The 26,392-nt window shown below is 45.0% G+C and overlaps 1 protein-coding gene across 1 annotated transcript in view; it reads right to left on the reverse strand.

The window, feature by feature from the left end:
* Positions 1-16,687: 16,687 nt before the first annotated feature.
* Positions 16,688-26,392, reverse strand: part of TMEM86A (transmembrane protein 86A) — a 103,942-nt gene continuing 94,237 nt past the window's right edge. The window contains exon 3 of the mRNA XM_085644724.1: positions 16,688-18,750. Within this exon, the coding sequence (XP_085500850.1) occupies positions 18,323-18,750 (428 nt within the window). The 3' untranslated portion in view covers positions 16,688-18,322. The remainder of the gene's footprint in view (positions 18,751-26,392) is intronic.

Below are 26,392 nucleotides of genomic sequence, written 5' to 3' on the forward strand. Positions count from 1 at the left end.
AGAAGATTCAAGTGATTCCCCGACATGCGGTAGCACTGCGGTGGCATGGCTGGAGGGGTCGTCTCGAAGGGGAGGGAGTAGCCCCATCGGACGATTTGCAGCACCCACCTGTCCGAAGTGATGGAACGCCAGTGGAGCAGGTGATGGCGAACTCTGCCGCCCACTGGCATGGAATGGGCCTGAAAGCATGGACTAGGAAGGCTTGGAGGCGGATTCTGCTGGGGTGGATGGACCGGCACGTTGACCCTCTGAACCGCCTCGGTGGAATCCACGTCCGCGACCGCGTGGAGGATGGTTCACAAAAGGGGCGAAAAGCGGAAGTTTGCGGGCGTGGGGCCGAGTGACCCAAGGACTTGGCCATAGCCCTGGAGTCCTTAAAGCGCTCCAGCGCACTGTCCGCTTTGTTGCAAAGAGGCGATCGCCATCAAAGGGCAAGTCCATGAGGGTGCTCTGGACATCCCCAGAAAAAGACGTGGACCACAACCAGGCATGACGACGAAGCGCCACCGTGGATGACATTGCCCTGCCAAGTGAATCCGTCGTGTCCAAACCACATCGGATGGCATACCGCGCTGCGTCCCGTCCGTCGGCAAGAGCCTGGGCGAGCCGTGTCTGGGCCTCCTCCGAGCACAGGGGCAGCACGTCCTCCACCGTATCCCACAGAGAGTGGGAGTAACGGTCCAAGAGACAAACGGTGTTAATCGACCGCAGCCCTAAACTAAGGGAGGAGAACAGCTTTTTGCCAAACTGCTCCAGTCTCTTGGATTCCCGATCCGGGGGAGCGGACGGGAAGGAGGTCTGGGAAGTAGAGGCCTGGATGGCCAGGCTCTCAGGGGTGGTGTGTTGGGACAGAAAACTGGGGTCGCCCGGTGCAGGGCAGTGGCGTCGGGCCACGTTCCAATCCACAGGAGGGACTGTGGAGGGCTTGGACCAGGTGCCCTTGAGAACGTCCATTAGTGCCTCGCTAAACGGCAGCAGAGGCTCCGAGGAGCTTGCTGATGGTTGGAGCACTTCAGTGAGGAGGTTAGTCCTCACGGCCACAGTAGGTAGCTCCAGCCCAAGGGCTTTGGCCGCCTTACGTAACGCCACAGAAAAGGTAGCACCTTCCTCCGAAGCCACGTTCGGAGGAGTGATGAAGCCAGTGTCAGGGGAGTTGTCAAGGCCACTGGCATCCCCCAGCTTATCTGCCCAGTCCTTGGATAACTGGTCCTGGCGGGCCAGAGGGTCATCAGACCCCTCCCAGTCGCCACCGTCATCCGATTCCTGATAAACAGGGGGAATGATCGGAGCCAGGCGGAAGATGAAATAGTCACCCATCGTGTCGGATGCGGCGCCGCACCGGTGCCGGGCCCAGACCGGGGCTAAACCGGGGAACGGCGTCGTCCGGAGATGGCGCCGGGGGCGGCACCGGTGTCGACACCGGCGGAAGAGGCGTCGTGAGGTCGACCGGCTTTGAGTGAGATCCGGGCCTGGATACAACAGGGACCTGTGGCGTCAGGACCGAAGTCGACGACGGCGCCGGAGCAGGAGCCGCCGGCTCGCTAGGGCTCCCAGTCGAGCCTGCGGGGCCCGAAGGCGCACCGGCAGGCGTCGACAGCGGAGCCAGGGCCCTCATGGCCGAGAGGAAGGCACTGATCTCCGCCGGAGTCGCGTCAGTCCCAGGGACCGGCGGGTATGGGGACGGACGCGGCTCCTGCGGAGTCGCAGGGGTAGTACCACCCGGACCCACAACCGAGTCGTGTGACCGGCGAGGGGAGTCCGAAGAGCGATGTCGTCTCTTGGACTTCTTACTATGCTTCGACTTACCCAAAGACTTGGAGCCCGACGATCGGTGGTGGTGGCTGCGGCTCCGCGACTGGTCCTTGGACCTCCTCCTGGACCGGGACCGTGTACGGCGCGGAGCCGAGTGTCGGAGCTCGAGAAGTTTGCGGGACCGCTCCCGCCTAGCCCTCGATGTCAAGGCCCGACAGTCGGGGCACGACTCCGCGTCGTGGTCGGCCCCAAGGCAGTAAAGGCACCGGCGATGGTGGTCCGTTACCGACATCAGTCGGTGACAGGAGTCACAGGCTTTAAAACTAGGCATCCTACCGGCACCACTTCGAGTCGATGAGTAGACAAAAGAGTCTCAAAAAGTTTTAGTCAAAAAGTGACTAATGGGGTAAGCTCTTCCCGGATCGGCGCTGTCTGGCGTGGAAAAAAGAAGAACTGACATCAGCGCGCGAGGGCGGCGTCTAAGTACTCCGACGACGTCATTCCAGCGCACGACGCCGACGACGGACGCGGAGCCGCTGACGACGCCTAGCGACGCGCAAGGGGTATTACGAAAAATCTTTCCGGATCCAGCTTGACGCCTGGGGATATTCTAAGGTGAGGAATCTAACTAACGTGTTTCTTTCAGATTAGGTGCTTTATTTGCCCAGATAAAAGCTGTTAACATACTCTCCATTTCCTTAAAAAATTTACTCTAGAGTTTCGAAGGAATAGCAGCAAACAGGAAATGTTATAAAGGTAAAACTGACATCCGGATTAGAGCAATACGACCCATTATAGAGAGAGGTAACTTGTTCCAACTGGCAAATAATGCCTTCACCTTGCTGATAAGGGGGATATAATTCATTGGAATAAGGTATCAACATTCTCTGTGAAATACACCCCAAATTTCGCTTGGGTCTTGAATTGATTAATGATGAAATTCATGTCATAAAGTGTCTTGTGTGCAATTGCTTAATAAAATCTGTTTTGGACTTATTAATCTTGTACCCACCCAAGTCTTGATAAGTTTGGAAAATTGAAAAAAACGTTTCTAATTTTCTATATCTGGCTGTAAAAACAACACTACGTCATCTGCATATAATTGAATAGGAGTCATGCCCTTTACAGGCGGCTCTATATTAGGTTTTGTACAGATCGCAAAAAAGAGCAAAGGGTATACGTGATAGGCGGCATCCTTGTCTTGTTCCCCTATTTATTGCACGTTATGATATTTCTTGCATTTACAATTATTGGAACTTTAGTTCCCTTATACAAACTAGATACTAAGTAAATCAGTTTTATAGGGAATCCGAATTTTTAAGAATAAGAAAAAGGCTCTCCCAATTTACCAAATCGAAGGCCTTTTCTGCATCTAAAAACATCACAGGAGCAGGTTTTTGTTTCTGTGCAAGAAAACCTAGGGCTTCTGCTAAAAAAATTGTATTAAAAGATAGCTGTCTTCCAGGCATAAAGGCACACTGATCTGGATGAATTAGCTTCCCCATAGCTTGACTAATCAGAGTAGCTAAACGTTTTGTGACGATCTTATAATCAACATTTAAAAGGCTTATGGGCCTATACAATTTGATGTTTTCTTTAGATTTTCTTTTCTTTTTTTAAACTGATTACCGTTGCCAAGCGAAATGAAGTTGAGATCTTGCCCTCACGATAAGCCAAATTTAACATTTCTGGATTTAATACTAATGCAAACCTTTATTTTTACATTTCTGCCAGAATACAATCTTCCCCATATTTGCTAAAGACGTCACCGCTGTTTCTATCTCAGTAAGAGGCAGTTTTTCCACCAAAGCTTGTGCTTGATCTTGTGTTAATTTAGGGATATCTAGCTTATCTAAAAACTCAATAAGCATTTCCGAATCCCTGTTGTTGAGTATTATATGTGGATTCATGTTTAAGAAATTCTTCCTGAATTTGTTGTGAATCTTTAATGCTTCTCTTTGTCACTGGATCTTTTATTGAAATGATCTTGTCTTTCTCTTGGCGATCTCTTGTCTGCCAAGCAAGAAACTTTCCCGCATATTCACTTTCTTCAAACATCTTTTGTAAATATGCGTGATTGGCTGGGTAACCCTATGTGAAATAGTACTCCTGAATGAGAGATCTAGCTTTCTTAAGTGCATCCTTATTGACTGTTGTAGGTGAACATTGCACATCTGCACTTGCCTGGTTTAATTCTATCTCCAGCTCTGCCCTGAAAATCGAACTATCTTTTCTCTTTGCAACCTCCTTGGACGTAATGTATCCACCTATTGTAGCTTTATATGCCTCCCATATATTCTCAATACCGGCTGAGTTATTATTTAATTTAAATTAGTTAGCTATCTCTCTTTGTGTCTCATCTTCAAGATTCACTTTATTAAAAATCCACGTTCCATTCGGCCTTTCTACTTTAATACCTGTTAGTTCCATTTTTAGTAAGGTATGATCGGAAAATGCATGAGGAATATGGGAGTATGCCTCTAACTGGAAATTTTGTGTAGAGAGAAAAAAATCAAGTCTAGCAGATGACTTATGTCTACCTGAATAGCATGAATATTCGTATTTATCCAGGAACTTTTCCCTCCATAGGTCTAGTAGGACTAACCCTCGCTTACATTATCATATAGCAGCCGCCATTCGTGGTTTATTCTGCCTACGCTTCCCTGAGGATGAGTCAACCTCTGAACATTGTAGGAAATTAAAATCACCCATGAAATAAAAAAACCTGGGATATCATGCAAAGCCTGATATAAACCTTCTATTGGAGTCGGATCATCAGTTATTGGGGAACCTATTGCAGCTATAGTTAGTCTGTTGTTATTAAGATATCCACTAATAAGAACCCATCTCCCCCTTTATCTGTTTGGGAGAAAGTGACTTGCAGGGAGAAATGTTTGTTAATATATATTGCAACACCCCTGTGCTCTGCATTTGTGCATGAAAAACATTGATGTTCGGCCCATTGTTTAAACATTTTAAAATGTGGTTCCTTTTTTTGATATAATGGGTTTCGTGAATAAGGACCATATCTGGACAGTGTCCTCTCACCCATATATCAATTGCCCTAGCCTTGGCTTCGTTATTAAAACCATTAGCATTCAATGTCACAATCCGAATTGATTCTCTATAGTGTGCTATCTTTTTACATTACTAATATATCTAAAATGTCTCACTTGTTCCTCATGGAGGATCATGTCCCAACTTGTTTGTAAAAGGACCCTTTGTCTCCTAAAGTGTAACATGGCTGTAAAGCATAACATTTTCGTATTTTAATACTGCATCCGCATGCCTTCAGTATGTAACCACACATTAATATGTTTGGTTTGTCCTTTCCTAATCATTATAAAAAACGTACTGCTCATCTAATTTATATATTAAGTGCCGTGTGTTGTCAAAATTTGCCCAGTGCTTGTTTGCTATATCCAGCTTAATACTCTCTTGGCTAGCCACCTCATATAATATCTTCCCTCCTTTCATATAACACCACCAATTCCAGCTAAAACGTGCCATGTGCTTTTGCGCTATACCTGCGCCCCATATGCTACCTAGACCTTGTCTTATATATCTGATCATTTTACCATTTATTGTATCTTGCCTTCTGTTTACTATCATGCTGATAAATTAACATATTAAGCCCAGAAGACCTTCTTGTAACCATTATTCCAAAACTCTTCCATTTTTGATTGCTACCTTTAGTGCCCTTCTCACCCCACTCCTCTCCAAGAACAACCCCAAGGCTAGGATTGCCATCACATTCCCTCTCCCCCCTTCAATCACCTTGCCATGTTTTTGCACCCCGAACGCACTTGTGCCTTAGGATTGTCAGGAGGATTCTTATGCTCATCTAACCCCCAGCTTGAAGTATATCTCAATTCATTAAATTCTTCAGAAATGCCTGTGCTTCTTCTATATCCGTGAACACATAGAAGCGAGCCTTTGGGAGAACTTTCAGTTTGGATTGCTGTATAACGATGCCTGAGCGCCTCGTTCTTTGAATGTCGCAATCATTTTAACAAAATACCTTTATTTGCTTTCAGAAACCACTGACATGTCTGAGAAAATCTTAAATTGTGGAACTTCTTGAGTAGATAGTGTTTCTTTTGAATGGCTTTAGATGAGATGGATTCCCTAATGCAATAATCCGCAAAAGTAACTAGAATTGTTCGGGGGTATTTTGCATTAGCATGTCGTTGTGATGTCACTCTTTGGGCCCTTGTAATAGTCAAGTCCCCGTCTAATTTCTAATTCCAGTATTGCCTTTCTTATTTAATAATCAATCCCTTGCCGCACATTTAGGCCTTACCTTCCTTCGGGTACCCCCAGTATTCGGAAATTTGATCGTCAATTATCATTTCCCAAATCCACGATTTTCTTTTATTTTTCTCCAATTGTTTAATTTCTTGTTGCACTCTGTCTTCTAATACTCCGATTCGATTTTCTGCTTCTATCAATCTTTCCAGAAACTTTGCAATGTTCTCTTCAATTATTGTCAGTCGATTGTGCAGTGCTGCAATTTCCTGTGTCTGAGTAGGTTTTAACTCTCTTATTTCTGCCAGGATACTTTCAAGCATACTTTTAATTGACAGTTCTGAGTCTCTAAGATCTATTTGACGATTGCCAGACCTGTCCATGCCTTCTCTTGACGCAGTTATTTGTGGGGAATCTTTCACTGTATCCTCATTGCTGTGAATTTGCTTAGCCTCCGTTGTTGGTACTTTAAGTAGCTGCTGACCGCTATTCCCCGACTGTGTCAATTGCGTCTCCATTGGTGCACTTGCTTTATTCTGCTTGTAGAATGACACTGCTTGCTCCTGAATATACTTGTAGTGGACTCTGCTGGACTTCTAAATTCCTTATCTCTGGCTCTCAGGCTATTATCAATCTGACCTTCTGCGCTTTCCAGCTCCTCCAGTCCTGAAGGGGAGCCTGACATTTGTAAATCAGAAATATCACCACAGCTTTCATTCTCTGATCTCCTTTCATATTGTATTTCATTTTTAGGGTCTTCATTTTTTTCAGCATCTAAAAGCTGCTGGACTTTCAAATCAATTCTATGCTGGACGGCTCTTTGTGGACGAGTTTTAGCAGCAGATTTTGCTTGTTCCCCCTTTCTTCTCCCTTTTTGGGCCGCACTTCAGTGGCTGAATAATTCAGTGCTATTATTGGCAATTTTATTTTGTAGTGTACACATGCTTAGGCAGAGGCAAAGGCAAAGTCAAAAGTCACTGAGTTCCTGACTAATTGAAATCCTTCCCGTATTGATATATCTGTGATGCGGAAGTCAAATGAAGAGGTAAAACCATCCCTTTCCTTTTTTTTTACTATATATTAACTGTATTGTTTCTCACATCCACAGCTAGGAGAGTAACTTTTCAGGCTCCGCCCCCTCCCATCTGGCTGCTCTGCATACATACACAGATACACCAATCCGCTTTTGATATCCCCCACAGGTAGCGAGAGCAGCCCAACCCGACTCCTCGCACCGCAGCGCTCTCACCTAACACAACAGTGGCTCCTACTTGCTCTTCAGGTTACTCTTCTCTCTACCATGCCGACTCACTTCGCTTCACTCTCTGCTCGTCCTCCGGTCGGCTCACACTCTGATCACCGTCTCCGAGCTGCCTTGCTTTGCTTTGCTTCTCTGCTCAGCCTTGGATCAGTGTCTACTTCACTGATCACAGTGTGCATACCTCTGACAACCAGGAACCTCATATCTGACACTAGCTAAACAACACAACCTTACCAGTAGGCCTGGAATGAACTGGGTGCTAGGGAGGTATATAGATGAAAGCGAGAAAACAGGACTCAGAGTGATGCAATTAGCAGTATGTTATTGGTGCATTACCCTTTGCACCCCTTACCTCCATTACATAATAAGATATACCAAAGAATGAGTCCTGGACAACCAAGGTTGCATGCTGAAAATACTTTATTATATACAGCAAGAGTTCTCCCTCCACTACTCCACAGAGGAAAGAACCTTGAAACCAAAAATATCCTTAACATTCAAATCCTGCATAATCCTGTAATGTTTAACAAATGTGCATGGGGTAGACCAGGTGGCTGCCTTGCAAATATCTGACATGGAAGCTCCCTGGACCTCTTTCATAAGGGTAGACATCCCCCTTTGTTTACCTGCCCTGAACCCTATTACCCTGTAAGCCAAAGATACTAGGGATCTAATCCATCGACTAAGTGAGGCACATGAAGGCTTCCCACCCCTCTTAGCGGTCCCACAGTTGATAAAGAGCTGGCTGCTACAAAGGGGGATCCTCTATCAAGATATAGAAGAAAAGCCCTTCATACATCTAAATTGTGGAGCCTGATCTCTTCATCTGACTCAGGATTGGAAAAGAACTGAGGCAAGATCACCTCCTGGTCCTTAGGAAAAATAGACTTAACTTTTGGCACAAAAGCTGGACCTGGGTGTACGACAATTCTATCTTCAAACATTTTGCAGAAAGGATGTCTACATGATAGAGAGCCCAACTACCTAAGCCGTCTCACCGAAGTGCCCGCTAAAAGGAAAAAAGAAGCACCAAGGTTTTATGTCAACTGACTAACAGACTTTAGAGGCTTAACGGTGGGATCTTTCAAGGATTCCAAAACTAGAGGCAAATTTCAAGAAGGAAAGATAGCTACACAATAGGATGCATATTATTAAATCCTCTAAACAGTCGCTGTACCAACGCCTCCTCCATCTGATGTTCTCCTAGGTGCCCCTGAAAGCTCTGATTGCCGCCCACTGGATCGTCAGTATTGGAGCTTTCAGCTCGATGTGGAAACTGTCTGGAAAAAAGAAAGGATGTGGGCCATGTTTACAGTTCGGGGATCCAACTATTTAGACATACACCATCTAATAAAAGATGCCCAATGTTTTGAATAGGATAATAACGTAGATGGTCTTCTGGATGCTTAATGTTCTTTAGCTATGTCATCTGAACAACTGCTCTCTTTAATCTATTCTTATAACCTCCAGGGCATGAACATGAGCCTAGCCAATGTTTCCTGCTGCAGTGCCAGAAATACTAGGGGAAGTGGATAGGTGGGAGGTCGAAGCTTCTTTCCCATTCTCATGACTATCAGAAGAGGAACCCAACCAGAGAGGAGTCATACTGGAAATCAAGATCACGGATACCATAAGTCTCTCTTCACCCTGAATGAGAATTGTAGAATAGACGGATCTGAAAGAAAGCATAAATCTGATAAGAGAGAGCATCTACATCCCAGACTCCTAATTCCTACCCTGCGAACAAAACACCTCTAGTTGAGTCTTGAAAGTAGATGCAAAGCGGTCTATGACTGGTCTCTCCAAATGTCTGCAAATCAGGGCAAATGTTTGAGGGCATAAATGAAAGTCCTGAGATGTGGTAATGGGCCTGCTCAACTTGTACGCAATCAATTTGTAAATCCCTTGGATATGAACGGAGATTTAAACTACATTCAGCTTCGTCCAAGTGAAGATCTTGTCTGATATCTTGGAAAGGGATGGAATTCTCGTTCTCCCACATTTGTTTATGTAAGACTTTGAAGTTATTTTAACCATCCTGATCATACTTAACCTCCTCCTCAGAAACTGGGAGAAAGCCAAGAGGAGTGAGCAAATGGCCTCCCCCTCCCTCTAGCTGGGTGACCTGAGGCTCTGAAACAGAGACTAAAGTACTTTTGTCCACTGAGAATCAATCCCAAGTTCCTCAGCCAAATAGACTGGCATCCATTGTAATTACTACAGGATCTGGAGAAGAAAGGAGGATCCCTTTCAATACATTCTGGGTGTCCAACCATCACTGCAGTTCCTTCTGTGCCCCTTGTGATCAGAGGAATAGGAAGAGACATGTCCTGCGATGCCAGATTCCAGTATGCCAAAATGTGCACCATAACTTTGAGAAGATAAAATCTGGTCCACAGTAACAAATCCCCCTGAAGCTGCAGCAATGGTACAGCTGTTGGAGACGAGTGAAAGAGAAGACTCAAAATATGAGATTGTAGTTTTAACACTCTCATGTCTGGCAAAGTTACCAGACCCTTGTCGGTACAGAACCCTGCCCCTCTGAAACGCCTTTCCTGCAAAGGGACTAGTTCGGATTTCTACAGGATTATAAGGAAACCATAGTTCTTTAACTTTGACAGAACTCTCTCCATGTGAAGTTGGAACTGAGCCCGTGACAACAATGAACCAGCCAGTCGTCCAGATATGGATGCACAAATAGGGAGAAGCAGCAAATGGAACCAACAACTTGGTAAATAATTTTGTTGCCAAATTGAGCCCAAAAGTGAGAACCATGAACAGAAAATGAAAGTGGCATTTTCCAAACCGCAAAGCTATTTGATGCTTTGGATAAATTGGAACATGTACATAACCATCATGATGGTCTATTGTAGTCATGAATTGATGACTGTGGACCAACCGTATGATGCTTTGCAATATCATCATTTTGAAATTAATAGTATCTAACCAAATGTTTAGTCTCTTTAGATCCAGGTCCAGCCTGTAAGACCCTGAAAGTTTTAGGACTAAGAAAAGGATGGAATAAACTCCTTGTCCAATCTTCTCTTGAGTAATAGGAATGATTGCTCCTTTTTTCAACATAGGCCATACCTCTTTCCACACAGCTTTGCGTTTGCTAGGAGCTTTGGGGACAGGAGTAAGAATTGGCCCCAAGTCTGGTGGAAGCTCTGAGAAGACTATACAAACAGCCTTTCTTGATAATGTTCAAGACGTCTTCTTATTATGAGATGAGAAAAAATGATTTTTTCTACTCACTGTTGGAGGTGGAGGAGAAGGATATAGGTCAAGACATTCACTTGGAGATCTCTTCTGAAAACTGTAATCCTTCCTGTTGGATTCATAGAAGAATGGCTGCAAGACTTGGAAGAACTTGAAGATTTGCCCGTTGAGGGTAGAGTGCTTTCCTGTCCTTAAAGGCTTTGGTGTTCATGGCTTCCAACTGATTCCCAGAACATTTCCTTCCACCAAAAGCAATCTTTAGAAAGAAATGTTTCTCTGTAACATCTGCCCTCCAATCATGCTTCCTCAGGATTCTTCTGGCTAAAGTAGTGGTGGTTGTAACTACTGAAGCTGACTCCAGAACATCCGAAGAGACATAAGCCATAAATCTAGCGTCCTGCTTCATCTGAACCAACAAATCTTGGCAGTCGATGCCTTCTTCAATTGCTACTTAAAGAGATTCAAAAATGTTAACTAAGGCAGGAGAAACATAGGCTAGTAGGATAAGAGCATTACCATTTGTTTACCCTTGCATCAGCTGGAGAACAATCATCTGGTTTTATTGCTGTACTCCAAATCAATGTTTCCAGATCAGAGTCCATCACTATATATGAGGGAGCACCTCCTCTGCTTCCTGTAATGGATAACGTTTCTGAAGAAAGCTGGGTATATTTGCTTCCTCAACCTCCTTCCAGTCCCCCAAAATAAGTGTTTGATCTTTTTATGGAGAGGCATAATGAACTAGGAAGTCCTCTCATATGGAGCGAAAACCCCTCTTTGGTGAAGAAAATTGAGAAATACTCAGGCTTTCCCTTATATGTACCAATAGTTCTGGCATCTCCTCTCTACAAATATACTTTCCAGTTGCCGAAAAAGTATGCAGTTAAAATTCGGAATAGAATGACTTATCCAAGGAATAAAGCCAACTGGATTTTGCATCTTTTTTTCTTAGAGTGGCCTTTTTTCTATTCTGTAAAGCTTTGGCTACTGCAGCTTCTAAAATGTCCTGCACCTCAACAGCCACAATTTATGCAGGGGCATTAGGGGTGAATTCTGGAGAGCCTGTAGATCTTCTTTCTTTTGCTGAAATAAGCTACTCCTCCAAGAAGATAGATGAGATATGCCTTCTCTTGGCTCTACTCTTCCCCTCCATTACTGAAGAAATACTAAATGGAGTGGCAACCACAGCTCAAAATAAAATTCAGTAGCTGAGAATATGCAGTAGTGAAGAAGGCATGTCTAAGCAGTGCAACAATCAAGCATTGCCATACTCAACCAACAAAATAAAAGAACAGCTAGCTTCAGAAATAGATTAAATAAAGCCTCCTTAGAAGTGTCTTCTTGGTCTCCTTCCTGGCTTTAGATCCACTGGGAGAGCCTCACTACTCCCTTCATGGAAGCAGCATAACCAAAAGACCACTCTGCCATCTCTGATCCAGAAGGGTCAGCACCCAGACACTTTGGCCCAGTCAGACACCTTTTTTGATCGCCACAGACAACTGTGTGTGACCCACCACTACCGTAGCTCTGGCACTCGCTCAACGATGCTTGAAGAGGAAGAATGCATGCCTCTCAGTGCTCAACCACCTGTTATAGCTTTGATGATTTTCTTTCTTGCTGGTTTTTAAAAATAGGGCAGGCAGCCGCAGCTCTACACACGGCCGCCATGGTGGGTCTAAAGGTAAGACAAACTAAAAAAAGGATGAGGTGCGGGAAGGGGCTTTTTATTTTGGAGGAATAAATGGTGATTGGGAGTTCAAGTTCTGTGTTTTTCACTTTCTTGATACTTTTAATTCTCTTTACTTTTAATTTCCTTCTTATTTGTTGCAAATGCTTTTGCTGATTTAAATTTAAGACACATCTACCAAATGAAAGCATCTTAATTTGGGACGCTTTATTTGGTTAAATGCAAGGCAAGTTCAGATTGAGAAAGCTTAATGGGTCAGAAACGTAATGCTTTCATATGCAAGAATGATACGGGGCATTGCCTGGTCGGAGTTAAGTACTAGAGTTTTTAAATCTGCAGTGACAATCTTTGAAGAGATGTCAATGTAGATCAATCCATAGATTGCGTAACTATGGTGAAAATCTCTTAAGAGAAGACACAATGGTGAAGAATGGTCATGTGATCTCTGTGCTCCTGGATTTAAATGGCATCTCTACCTCATGGAGCAAACTGACACATTAATGAGTGGATAGTGAAGGGTTTTGGTTGCATTTCATTAAGAATTAGTACTGGCTGAGTGGAGTATACCACTCCAATTGGTTCAAGTTGCTCGTGTACGGTATCCAAATAGGTTGAACGAAAAGAATGCTTAGTTGGAAACTGATACTTAGGGGCGAAGGGGTGTGTGGCATGTGTGACTTGAAGCGGACCAAGATGGCCAAACTTGCCTGAGCTCTGAGAATGTGGCCCTGATTTCCAAACTACCAAACTATCCCAGAGGAAACAATGGAGCGCCCCTGGCATGGCAGCAGGTGCGGTGACATAACAAGGAGGTGATCATGGGATGTGCGGTCTTGCATGGGCGTGGCCCCCTGTGACAGAGTGGAGGCTGCAGCCTGGCCTTCAGCCAAGCAGGGCAGAGGTAGACCATGCGTGGGCCCCCGTGGACCCAGGGTGAGGACCAGTCCTGAGAGAGGTCCTTGGGCCAACGAAGGCACTATAGATAGTGATCAGTTGAGTGACCCCTGCCCACCCCCATCTGGCAGTCAAAGCAGACACTGGTGTGGTGCGTGGACAACAGCAGCGTACCAGTCCATGTGAAGGAGATAAGTGGGTCTGTTGGCATTAAGAGGGCAGTGGTGGAAGGATGGTGAAGAGAAAGAGTACAGGCCATGGACTGTGAGGCCCTATGGAAGAGAAGCCTGTGGAGCACTGAAGGTTGCTGCCTAGTGCGTGACTAGATCAGCACTGATGCCGCCCGATGAGTGTAGGTACTGTTCTGGGGGCCAAAGAGGTTGCCTCAGTGTTAAAGGGGTGGTCCTCCTCCCCTGTCGGTCCTAACTGGCTACTGGGGTAGCTAAGAAGAAGTTTGGCGAGTGTTCCCCCCACACATGTGACTCCTGAGAAGCCTCGACCGGACGGTTTTTTGAGGCCGCAGTGGGGGTAATATTGGCAGATGTACCGCTGAAAGGTGGGTGGGCAGGCACGCAAGGGATGCTGCCACATGGCATCTGCTGTGCCTGCCTGAACAGGGGATCAGGACTCTTGAGTTCCATGCAGTTGCAACACTGACTGCTGGTAACTGAGTGCTGGTGTCGCACTGAAAGCCAAATGAGCTGGGGGACAACCCACTGATGGCATTGCTCAAACACAGAGATCTTAGGGGAACCCTAGGCCTAATAATCTGGGGCAGAGCCGCTAACTCCATGACTGCTAAAAGAGAGAGTCTGGTGCAAGGAGGCCCTGCCCCCCCCCAGCATATATTGCACTGCAGAGTGCCAGTGGACCACAGGAAACCTGTGAACCCGCCCCAACAAGCTTGCCTATTGATCCTGGTGCTATGATGGACCAATCCAGGTCACTAAGAGATACCCAAGGAGAGACACCCTGAGAGGGTTGGGTTGCTGCCTACCACCCCATGATGTACACCTGAGCCAAGTGGAGAGCACCTCTCCAAGACAGGACTCCCCCGATACGTTAGACTGGAGAAGACAGCTGCTTCTGAAACTGTGCAGGCAGAGGAAATGTGGTTCAGATCGAGCTGCAGACCCTCCATTTTGCAATCAGCAAATAAGAGAGCAGCTGCCATTGATATTGCAACCACTTCCAATGCTTTGGCACAGGGGGTTTCGACTGAGCGGTGTACGGACTCTGCATTGGAATCACAACTGCGACCTGAGTGATCCCTGGTGACTAAAAAATGTGAGGCTAAGAAACACTCGTTCAATTTGCCAAGTCACAACCTCTGTGTTTACTTAGATAAAATAGTATACTTCCCTCAAGTTGCAGTACTACTTGTGCATAAGGACTACCTGGCTCTGACTTTATCAGATCACAACCTGCCGCTCACATGCATACACTGGAATGGACAGGGCTCACTCATACCCACCTGGAGACTCCCAGACCCCCCTACCTCTAACAACCCATGCTCAGGGACCCTCTTGAAGACCGGATTGCGGAATATTTTCCGACTAACTGGCATAAAGTGTCCAATGGCAACATTGAATGGGATCTCTTCAAGGTGGTGGTGAGGGCACACTGCTTAAGTCAATTAGTTGGAGTCCGTACATCCCTCCACTGGGACCTCGCTTGACTCAAAGACGATATCCATAATCTGGAGGTGGCAGGGCTGGGGCATACACAGGCTCACCCTAGATTCATAGAGGTTAAGAAGTCCCACACAACTATGTTAAAAAAAGACTGCATACTGAATGGGCATGAGTATATGTTCACAGCCCATGGAGAGGAAAGCAGGGAGGCTCATTTGATGGGTGATACGCTCAGAGGAACGATACGTCCTATCACGCAGGTCACTGACCTTTCAGGGGGGATGGTCTATGCTCAACTGGACATACATAAAACATTTAACCAGTATTACACAGAGCTTACAGGGCATGCAACCTGACACATGAGAGCACTATTGCAGCTTTCCTCTCCAGGGCAACACTCCCAGAATAGACTCTGGGAGGTCCCATCACTGAGCCTGAAATTAGGGGTGCTTTTTAGGAATTGGTAAGGGGTAGGATGAGGGGCTCAGCCTCAGATGGCCTTCCAGTGGAGTTCTATCATACATGCTCATCCATACTTGATTCGGCCAACGGAAATGTTCAAGGAGGCTTTTGAAATGGGGCACTTACCACACACCAACAGGGAGGCAATCGTTTCTATTCTTAAACCTTCAACAATGAGCTTGATATTGCGTCCTATACCCCTGTCCATGTTTAATTATAAAATTCTCAACAAGATAGTGGCTGCTCGACTACAGCCCCCTCTACCAACACTGATACATGAGTACCAGAATGGTTTCATCCCCAGTGCAGCACCTCTTAAAATATAAAGTATCTGTATCTAATACAAGCTGTGCAGCATGTGATCGAGAACATTAACTCGGAACCCCCTACACATGACCAACTGCAGGTCATGCTGACATCGGAGGGTGGTTTTCACCTAATCTCTTGGCTGTACAAAACAATGGTGGCCATACTACTAGACGGCCTGCCGCACTTATGTGCCTGATGGAAGACCATTATAGGGCGACAGTTCCAAGGAAAGAAGTGGGAAAAGACCCGAGCACACACTATCCCAGAACACGGTTTCAAATTCAAACAGTTTAATTATTTACACACCAAATCTCACCTCACAAAAGCTGAAAATTATGATGGGTGCCTCTAACCTAGGCAGCCCTCGATGTGCGGAAGTTAATGCAGACTTCGCGTACATGGTATGGCATTGCTCAGACATCACTAGCTTTCGGACAGGGCTAACAGTAAAGCCAGGCAGAACATCGCAAAGACAAGCACTTTACTCAGCAGAAGCAATTGTCTCAAGGTGAGCAACAGGTTTCTAGATCTGGCACTGGGCTTAGCCCCTAGGGACACTGCGCTACATTGGAAGTCCCCAGATTGCCCGCCCCATAATCTTTGGGAAAAAAAAAGAGTAGAAAAACTGGGCAATGGCCGAGGAAGCTGCTTTGCGCTGTGAGGAGTACGGGGGAATCTGAAGAAAGGCTCTGGTGGAGCAATGTTTGGCGGCGTTTAACAGCTTCACAGAAGCAGACTTACCCGCCCAATAGCATCCCACAGGTGGACATGGGTACAGGTCTTGCGGTCCCAGCCTCTGGGGATCCTACAATAGCAATTCACATCAAACCCAAATTTCCCCCCCCCCCCCCCCCACCCCACCCATGGCTTACACCCACATATTCAGCAATGAGTTGGCTGGGCACCTATCACTGTTACTTTGCCCAACTTTCAAATACATATATGGCCCTCACCTAAGCCTACACCTGGATTTGTTTGTTTAGAATTGTTAACACACACAGGCTTTCGGATAATCCCTTGGGCTGCATGCATACATTTACAAAATTAGACTTAATTATAACTATGGCAATGTTATTTGCACTGAGTGATTGTATGTTACCATGGGGACCACTGTAGCACTTACAAATTATTATTTGCCAAAAACGAAATCATTTTTTTTAAGTTGGAAACTGATTTTTACTCCAGTGAACCAGCACGGTCCAGGGATACTGAAAATTCATGTTTCAAAGGAATGTAGTTTATTTTGGAAGATTTGGTACAGTGACTGCTTTTGTGAGCTACATTGGAAATATGCATCAATGCCCAATTTGAATGAATGGAGGTATCTGTGTGAAATGTGGCAGCTGCTCAAGGAACATGATAAGAAGCACTACAAATTGAGTGATTCGTATAAGCAATGCTCCAACAATGAACCGGACTAGGGCAGTCCGGACTCAGCATCCATATATGTAGTTTCCAGCATATCTAGATTCTCAATATGTATGCAAGTAGTGCTACTTGAGATGGCTTGCATGAATTAGACATATGGCTAGTGGGAATTGGATACACCACATCACATACATAAATACAGTCGGTGATGTGGTCACCATATCATACTGATTTACCATCAGTGCTAGTGTTTGCTTGATCTGAATTACGGCCTGAGTAATGCAAAACTCGCTACCAAAATTCCCTATATCATAAACTACTCTTGCCAAGTATACTTAAAATAATTTCCATACAAAAGCTTGCAAATGTAAGTGGTTGACTGGATTACATTTAATCCCATAAATCTTGATACTGAGAAACCTCCTAGGCATCAACACTAGATGAATGAAAGTGCAAAATGTACCGATGAATAAAGTACAGTATGCCTGAACTCTGGTTCTGAAGGCCTCAGTGCTCTGGTTCTAGTAGATACACAATGTATTATAGCAATGCTGGGAAAATTGAAAACCACAAAGGAAAGAAGGATACTCGTATATTCTAACTTGACTCACACTTTTTAACAGCACATAAGAAAAACGTCCATTTGATCAAAGTTTTTTAGTTTGTCAAGTTTTTACTGGCCTTGAAATATTTTGTTTATTAGCCTAAGGCTAGTGGGAAAGACAATAATTCTTTAAATTAAACCATGCAAATGTATTTCTAAGTGTGAGCAAAAACTACCTTAGTGTGCAAACAGGGACAACCCGAGAGCTTCATTAGCCTTGGTCCCTTCCTCTTAAACAAAAACCCACACATATGATTTTTAAATCAACAATAATCAGAAAAAAGTCTGATAGAAACGGAGTGTTGTTCGTGTTTTCTACAGAAAAGAACAGATGTAAGAAAAAATGGCCCTGAGATTAAGACCTACAACGTTTGGCACACACTTTGACCACCAGTGATGGTCAGAACGAATGCCTTCTCCTGGACACCCTTGTCTTGACTGCGGTCTTTTACATTAAAGAATAGTTTGCTTGCGAAATGTGAAATGTTGCCACTGTTGGCGAGTCAAGTGCTATATAGACTCTACCTCAGGCCGGACCATAGTCTGCACGTTCTCAGTTCATCTAGAATAAAGCCTTCTCTGACACCCAGCGCCAACTTCAGGTTAACAAATATAATGTAATATTTAAGAAAACTCCAAAAGTTCTGAAGAAGGCAAAATGTATAGATGCATTCAGGCAGATAACTCTAGTATGTACAGACCGAGTGCTCGTATGTTTACCACAAACACTGACGTGAACAGTGCTGAAGGGCAATCCGGCAGGAAAAGTGGTGCTTCAAAGAAGCCAAATGTCAATTTACAATGCACTGAAGCAACGAGAGTTATCCATCCGGGGCGAGCACCAATGCTCATGTCCAATACTATAAAACCAGAAGACCACCGGCCTACTTGAGCCTCTTGAACTCATCTTCATCACTGCTCTCAATGGCAGACAATGCGATGAGCATCTGGGCTGCATAATACGTGACCATGATGATGACACGGGACCGGGGCACCGGGAAGCAAAACTTGTTCACTGCGATGGTGAGATCCGAAACTATAAAGAGCACAGCACCGATGAAGGCAGAGAGCTTGGTCCAGGTCCAAAGGTCATTGCAGAGCTGAATGCCGGCCACGGCACGCCAGCCCATGAAGGCAATCAATGCGGTGTACACACCGACCAGGTAGGTGAAGGGACCGGAGAGGTAGGAGTACAAGAGAATGTAGAGGAATCCTGAGATGAGGCCCATCACTACACCAGCTTTTAGATTCAGAGGCTTCATGCCAAACGCTGCGGAGTACAGGATATGCGCAATAGCAAACATTAGCAAGCCTGGAAAAGAAGAAATAGAATATTAATTCAAATAAATGCAGAGGTTGACAAGTACAGTTATTTTATCCTGCAATATGTTGTTTTTCAGAGATGCGGTGTAGGAATGTATCTCGTCGGAAATTCGAAAATGCTATATTAATTTGTATCTTCAAGTAAATTAATGAGTTCAATAAATAGATCGCTTAATATTCCAGAAGGAACCGAGGGCCCAGACATAAAGCAGTTCATCTCGGGCCTGTTAAAGGTTTCCCTGGGCTTAGAGCACTCTGTGGAGGAGTTAGCCATGGACATACAGCGAGTCCACAGGGACCCCTTTCGGCGTAACCCCCAAAGATCAAAGCCGCGTAAAATTCTCGTTAATTTCCACACGTATGTACTGAAGGAACAGATTCTTAACCTGGCATTAAAACAAAAGTCTCTCGCCGGGGCAGGCTACACTTTTTTAGTTAGGTCTGATCTCTCTAGAATAACATTGGAAAAACAGTGGGAGCTCGGGAGGCGTCTGGATGCCTTTAGGAAGGTCGGAGCAACGGCTCAGCTCACGTTTCCGGCAGCCATCAAAGTTATGCATAATAATCGGATGTATAATATTAGAACTGTACAGGCAGCTGATGAGCTTTTGATAACATTAGGGAAAGAACACAATTAGATTGCGTATTTTCTGTGATAGTGTTGGGGGTTCCTACAAATCTGCCTACCAGATGTTGTATCACTATTATACATAGATCTACGCTCCTTACCTCACTTTAGGCCATTGCCACTTATCCATATTGATTAAATCTCTCTCTTCTTCTTGGTCTAGGTTTAGGTTGGCTTAGTTAATTGTTTAAAAGAGGTCTAGGTGACCTCGTTCTTATTTGTATATTGGGTGGGGACTTCACCTCTCTATGTTTTATACTTTTCTGGCATGTATTTTCTTCTGGGGGATGGGTGGGGGTTTTTCTGACGGGAGCTTGTTTCAAGGGGTGCTATCTTCCGGACTATGGGCCGGTTAGATAACACAAGGGTTTTCCATGGGGGGGGGTGGGGGGTTTCAGGGGATGCACGGGGTTAGAAGGGGGGGGTGTTGGCAAAACTTTAAAATGTTCCTCATTGTTCGAAGTAGTATTATGGAAGATGGAGGTTGGCAGATATTGTGCCAAGTATTAATGCAACAATGGAAATCTTTGCCTTCCTTAGCTTTTTTTTTTGAGTATGGGTAGTGTGGGGTATGTCTCTTGGAATGTAAATGGCCTCCGTACCAAGCCCAGAGCTAATAGAATTATGCAATATTTACGGGACTTGGATACGCAGGTCATTGTGCTCCAGGAGACACATTTAACACATGCCGAAATGCTTGCCTTTCTTAAGAAATTTGGGTGGATAGACTTTGCAGTTTCAACAACCCAAACAACTAACACAAGAGGGGTCTCAATTATATTTAAAAAGGGAGCCAAAGCTAGGCTGATATCACAGGCGGTTGACTCAGGTGGCAGATGGGCCATAGCGTCAGTGGTTATGTCTGGTATGCTAAACACAATTGTAGGATATTATGGTCCGAATCAGGATGACCCCTCTACTCTTGAGTCAATTTTTTCACATCTGCTTTCCTTCCCTGATCCGATTATTCTGGCAGGCGATTTTAACATCGTATTGGACCCTTTACTGGATAAATCGGCTAATAATCGTTCTGCCGTCTTCTCCAAATCTAGGGCCTTGCTGCAAAGCGCTATGAAACAATATGGTTATGTTGATATCTGGAGAATGAGGTCGGGACAACAACAAGGGGTTTCTTTTCGGAATTTTAAATACCACCACCAGTCCAGAATTGATTTCATCCTAATAAGTCTGAGACTGGTAGATTCCGTAAAGGCTATCAGCTACCTCCCATTACATTTGTCTGACCATGCGGCCGTAGTAATGGAACTGGCTAGACCGATTAAGAAGTGCTCCACGTCTTGGTCTTTTGACCGCTCTCTTCTTTCATCTCATGAGGATATCGCATTTCTTAAATCTGAAACCCAGAATTTTTTGAACTCCAATAGAGGTTCAGCCACGACTAGAATAATTTGGGATTCCTTTAAAGCCTTCTTGAGAGGGGTTATTATGGGGAAAGTCTCATACCGCAGGAAGCTACATAGAGAAGAAGTTACCTCCATTGAAGCTCAGATATGTCAAATACAACAAGACATAGATACCAACTATGTGGCTCCCGGATCAGATCCGTCCAATCTTCACAGTCAACTACTAGCCTTGAAGGGTAGTCTGAGTTCGATATTAAATCTTCGACTTCAACAAAGATGGGAAGCAAGTAAGTTGGCCCACTTTGAATATAGCGAGGGCGCTGGGAAACTACTGGCTTGGAAGATCAAAACGGATCTGGTTCGGAATAACATTGCTGCAATAATGGTAGATAACAATACCTTACACTCTGATGAGGATATTAGGGGTGCCTTCAGAGATTACTTTCAGGTGATCTATAAGGAGGATAAGGAGATCTCGATAGATTCTATTGAGGGCTGGTTGAAAGACATTAATCTTCCTTCGCTATCGGCCGATCAATCTCTTCTCTTAGATAAAGCCATCACTGAGGAAGAGGTAAGATCCGCCATTAAAAGCAGTAAGAAGGGGAAGGCGGCTGGGCCGGATGGCTTGCCGGCAGAAATCTATAGAGCCCTTGAAATAGAATTAGTCCCATTCCTCACTATTCTTTTCAATCAAATCTTATTGGAAGGGCAGCTCCCCCCAGCCTCATGGGATAATGCCTCTATTACACTTATTCTGAAACCAGGGAAGCCAAAGACCGCTTGTGGATCTTATAGGCCAATTTCAATACTCAATGTGGATTATAAGATCTTTACCACTATTTTAGCATCAAGGTTGGCTGTGATTGCGCCTTCGGTCCTCCACTCTGACCAAAAGGGCTTTGTTAAAGGGCGACAACTATACGAGCTAACCTACGATTTAATAGGTGCCATAGATATAGCATCGACCCGTGCCCTCCCCTTGGCCGCCCTCACGTTGGACGCGACCAAGGCTTTTGACAGAGTCAATTGGTCATACCTGTCGGGAGCCTTGGCTAAGTTTGGCGTGGGGGCTGGGTTTCGCAGGGTTATAAGCTTGTTATATCATAGCCCAGTTGCACGTCTGTTGGTCAATGGAGAGTTATCCGACCCAGTCACTATTACTAGGGGGACTCGGCAGGGCTGCCCACTTTCCCCCTTACTGTTCGATTTTTACATCGAACCCTTTGCGCAACAACTGAGGGAGGAGGTCAACATCAAACCTTTCTCATATAAAGGTTGGGAAAGGAAAGTAGCCCTTTATGCCGATGATGTGCTTATTCTTACTTCGGATGTTGCCACCGCACTCCCTTTGGTGTTAAAGTTAGCCCATCTATTTGGCCAGGTTTCCGGTTACGAAATAAATGATGCCAAAACCGAGATGCTTGTCTGGAATGATGACGGGCAAGCTAGGGATCTACAAGCAGGCTCTTCGATGAGGTATTTGGGCTTACATATTGGGAAGGACATAGGGAAAATTGGTCAAGTTAACCTAACAGCAGTAGCTAAAGAGTGTCGCAGGTTATTGCTTTCATGGTCTTGTATTCCACTATCTCTAATTGGGAGGGTTAACTTAATTAAAATGTCGATTCTTCCTAAAGTTTCTTTTTCGTTTTCTACCATTCCCCTGCATTTTGATTTCTCTTGTTTAGTTAAGTTACAGTCAGATATAACATCTTTCATCTGGAATAATAAACAGGCAAGGATTTCTTGGATAAAGCTTAGGAGGCGAAGGGACAAAGGGGGCCTGGCTGCCCCTGACTTGAAACTATATGCTTGGGCTTTTCAGTTAACTCATTCCCGTATGTTGTTAAAATTACCTTATGACTACGGGGTGGGGCGGATGTTTTCAGCCATGCTAGAAGGGGAAAAAGTTAGCCAATCTGCCTTTTTATTTAAATTTGGCAACCCCAAGTACTTTAAAAAAATTAAACTGAAAGTATTACAGGGTTTGGCAAAGTTGTGGGCCGAAGTCACTAGATCTATTAAACAAGGCTACTATTGTGATAAGACTCCGTTATGGGGGCTACCTGAAAACCCTGACTGGCTCGGAGATATCTTAGCGGCACCTATAAGAGATGCAGGCCTAGAGGTCTGGGGAGATCTCTTTTTTGAAGGGGAGTTGCTTGCATGGGAACAGCTGCAGGCTAAGATTGGCCCTAACCTCTCAAGGTTTAAATACTTTCAAATGCATAGCTGGACTCAGGCCTATAAAACTCAACCCCTCGGAAGAAATAGGTTCCTACTTGGAGGATGTAGCCCACTTATAAATAATCTGGTTAACAACCCCTTGGGTAAGAAAGAGACTTCACAGTGGTATCGACTATTATTGGAAGAAACGGATGGCGTCTTTAATTTGCCGGACCTGCTGTGGAGCCCTTTAATTTCTGGTCCCAAAGCACAAGAACTCTGGTCAGTATCATTCGACCTTTTATACACCATAGTGAAGCCATCTTGGCTACGCAGGAACCATTTGTTTACTTTGCATCGGGCATATTATTCTCCCCTTAGATTATCTAAATTCTCCGAGGGCAACTCTATTGCGTGCTCAAGGTGTGGTCTTCTGGCTGCTTCGGACACCCATATGTTTTTTGACTGCCCCACTTTACAGCCATACTGGGCAGCTATCAGTAATACTCTAACCATTTCATTGGGGGTCCATGTTAATATTGACTTATCTCTAGCGATTTTCGGGGTCTTGGAAGGAGTACAACTTGCAGCCAAAAAATTGGTGTTCTACGCGGTGCTGTTGGCAAGAAGGGAGATCTGCAAGAAGTGGAAAGACCCGACTCCACCCTCCTTCAGTGAATGGCAGACCTCCGTTTTGTCTACATCACGTATGGACCTTGTTAGAGCTGGCAATCAGAATAAGAGAGCTTTCTGGCATTTGTTATCATGGGTTCACTGATTTCCGGGGTTTTTTTTTTTTTTTTTTCTTTTTTTCCCCGGGTCCCATGATTATCCTATTATGGTGCTCCCATTGCCGTTTACACCATGTGATTTGTCTCTACCTGGTCCTAGCCCGGGCTCACCTTGGTGGTTCATAAAATGGGAATCGCTTGCCTCTTCGCCTTCTAAGATTGACACTGCAATGGCTGAGGGATATTGTGTACCTTCCATCTCGTTTTCCTTATCCCTGCCAGTTCTTATGAACTGAGACAGTCATGTGCAAGCTAATCTGGCTTGGCATTGGAACCATGGTAGCAATGAGGACAAAAAAAAATAAAAAAAAATAAAAAAAAAAATAAATAGATCGCTTTAGCGCTGTCAAATGGCTTCTATTTCATATTTACTAGGAAACTAAGCCGTTACAAAAATCAGATTTTTGATCATTTTGTTGTATTGCCAAGCATTTTTAGCATTACGTCTCCTTTTTACTCAGATTTGCTCTACGACAGCCTTCTCATCGATGTTTTTAATGATTTTACTTAACGTCCACTATTTTTGGCTTGATTCACACACAAAATTAGACATTTGCTTCAGTACCTTGTAGCCAGGTACCCTGAAACTTTCATAAACGCTACCCCACCCCATCAAATTTTTCAAAAAAGCCAGCTCGCTAAATGCTAAGTTTCAATGAGAAATTAAATTCCAAAATACTCATTACAGGGTCATGCTTTTGGCCGACTGATTGTATATCGCGGTAAGTATTAAAAAGATGGCTGGTACAACGTTTGCTATTGATAAGTTTCCATTTTTACAGAAAACAATCTGAGGAATCGTGTCATTTTGGTAACACTTAAAGGACCTAAGGGTATATCTGAGTGGTGCAAACTATGCGCCTAGACCAAGACTGGGGCGGGAATTTAGTTTCCAATAATGTGTGCGGTTGTTAAGTTCTCCGATGCGCCCGAAATTCTCGGGTTTACACCTCATGCGTGCCAACTTTCTGTCCAAAGGGTCTTCCCAGAATACACTTGATATGGGTGAGGTTTTTGCCTGTTCAGGACCCATGACATTTACCATACCAGGGTCAGATTCAGGGTAGTGCGACAGGGGCGGCCGCAACGGGCGCTGACCTGTGGAGGGGGCACCGACCTCAGGGAGTAGGGGGTGCTGTGTTTAACAATAACTTATAATTGGAGAGATGAGGGGCACGTTTGCCCGGTGGTAGTGAGAGAATCCGAGGAGGCGGTCATGGAGTGCGGGCCCCAAAAATGATTGCCGCAACGTGCTCCAAAAGCGCGAAAGACGGCCCTGTACTATACACACGCATGGGGCAAAAGACGATGGCATGGCTATCATTTGTAGAAACCTCTAAAGGCATAAATGCAAAATGTGCGAAATGTTAAAAGGATGTTCCCATTCCAGAAAGCAGTCGTGCACCTGTCACTAGGGCACGAGTCGGGGGTACACACTGGTGGACGGCGTCCACCAACTTTTTTCACAGGGTGGACTCCATCCACCCTGCTAAGATTTCGGGCCCCACCGAAAAAGATGCTGAATTCTTCCTGGTGTAGTTTTCAAACACCATGACACTTTCAGCAGCGCCTGCAAGTTGTCTGCTTTCGATCCACAACAGCGTACAGGCAGGGAGGGGGCATTCTCAGTTCTGACTCCTGCTGGGCCCATAACAATGGCCCAGTCAGAGGGGTCATCTGGCTTCCTTTTGTTGGAGTCTCCTGGCTGGCAGCAGTCAGGAACCTCACACCTAGAAGCAAATGCAGCAGAGGGGAAACAAAGGCTCACACCTTGTTAACACTTCACACATACTTAAGAGAGGCAGCTTTACACTTTGTTCAGGCTCTGTTTAGGAGATATGCATGCACTGTAAGGACGTCAGATGTGTTGATCTTTCCCAGTATTTGCACAAAACAAAGAGTATTTAAATAGCGCTTACTACCCATGAGGAGGCGTTTTAATAATTAAAATATCACTATGTTTTCGTTTAGAGCCCTATGGCTAGAGGAACCTTCACGCTGACAAAGGGGAACATTGTTTAATGTGTAGAGTGCAAAACTGTTAATTTTCTACGTAAATCAGGAGGGTTTGCATGTTTACTCGAAATGTGCTCAAATGGACACATGATACACCCGCTAAACATATATGTGAGGGCTTAAGATCTGATGTCACTTCTTGTGATGCCACTTCCTGTGATGTTACGCACCTCACGTGCCGTGATGTCACGCGTTGCGATGCCACTTGCATACCCAATTAACTAAGTTAGTCCCCCCACTTCTTTTTAGGTCTCGGCCTGACGTAAGCAGCGCATGCGCTGCTCTCGTCTTACGAGGCTTCTTGGAATCAATACGATTCCAGAAGCCTCGTCTCAGCTCCGCCTTAAGTTTTGATTCATGCGCGTCGTTTTGCGTCACTAATTATGCCAAAGGCAGTGCAATGATTGCACTGAAGGCATGTCAATCACCGCTTGTTGCCACCCTGTCTCCTTTCAGCCTCGCCAACCGGGATTTGATCTTTTACTTGCGGCGAGAGACAGTGTCTCCTAATTAGCCGCTATGCACTTTTTTGTGATTATTCCCCTTTGGCAAAGGCAGCCGCGTGTTTCTAATTGCATCGCGCTTTCATTTTAAGTGAAAGCGCAATGCAATTAGAAACATGCGGCTGCCTTTGCTAAAGCTGAGAGCTTTTTATGTTTTTAA

The sequence above is a fragment of the Triturus cristatus genome, chromosome 3_1 (assembly GCF_964204655.1).
Source record: "Triturus cristatus chromosome 3_1, aTriCri1.1, whole genome shotgun sequence".
Classification (NCBI taxonomy): domain Eukaryota; kingdom Metazoa; phylum Chordata; class Amphibia; order Caudata; family Salamandridae; genus Triturus; species Triturus cristatus.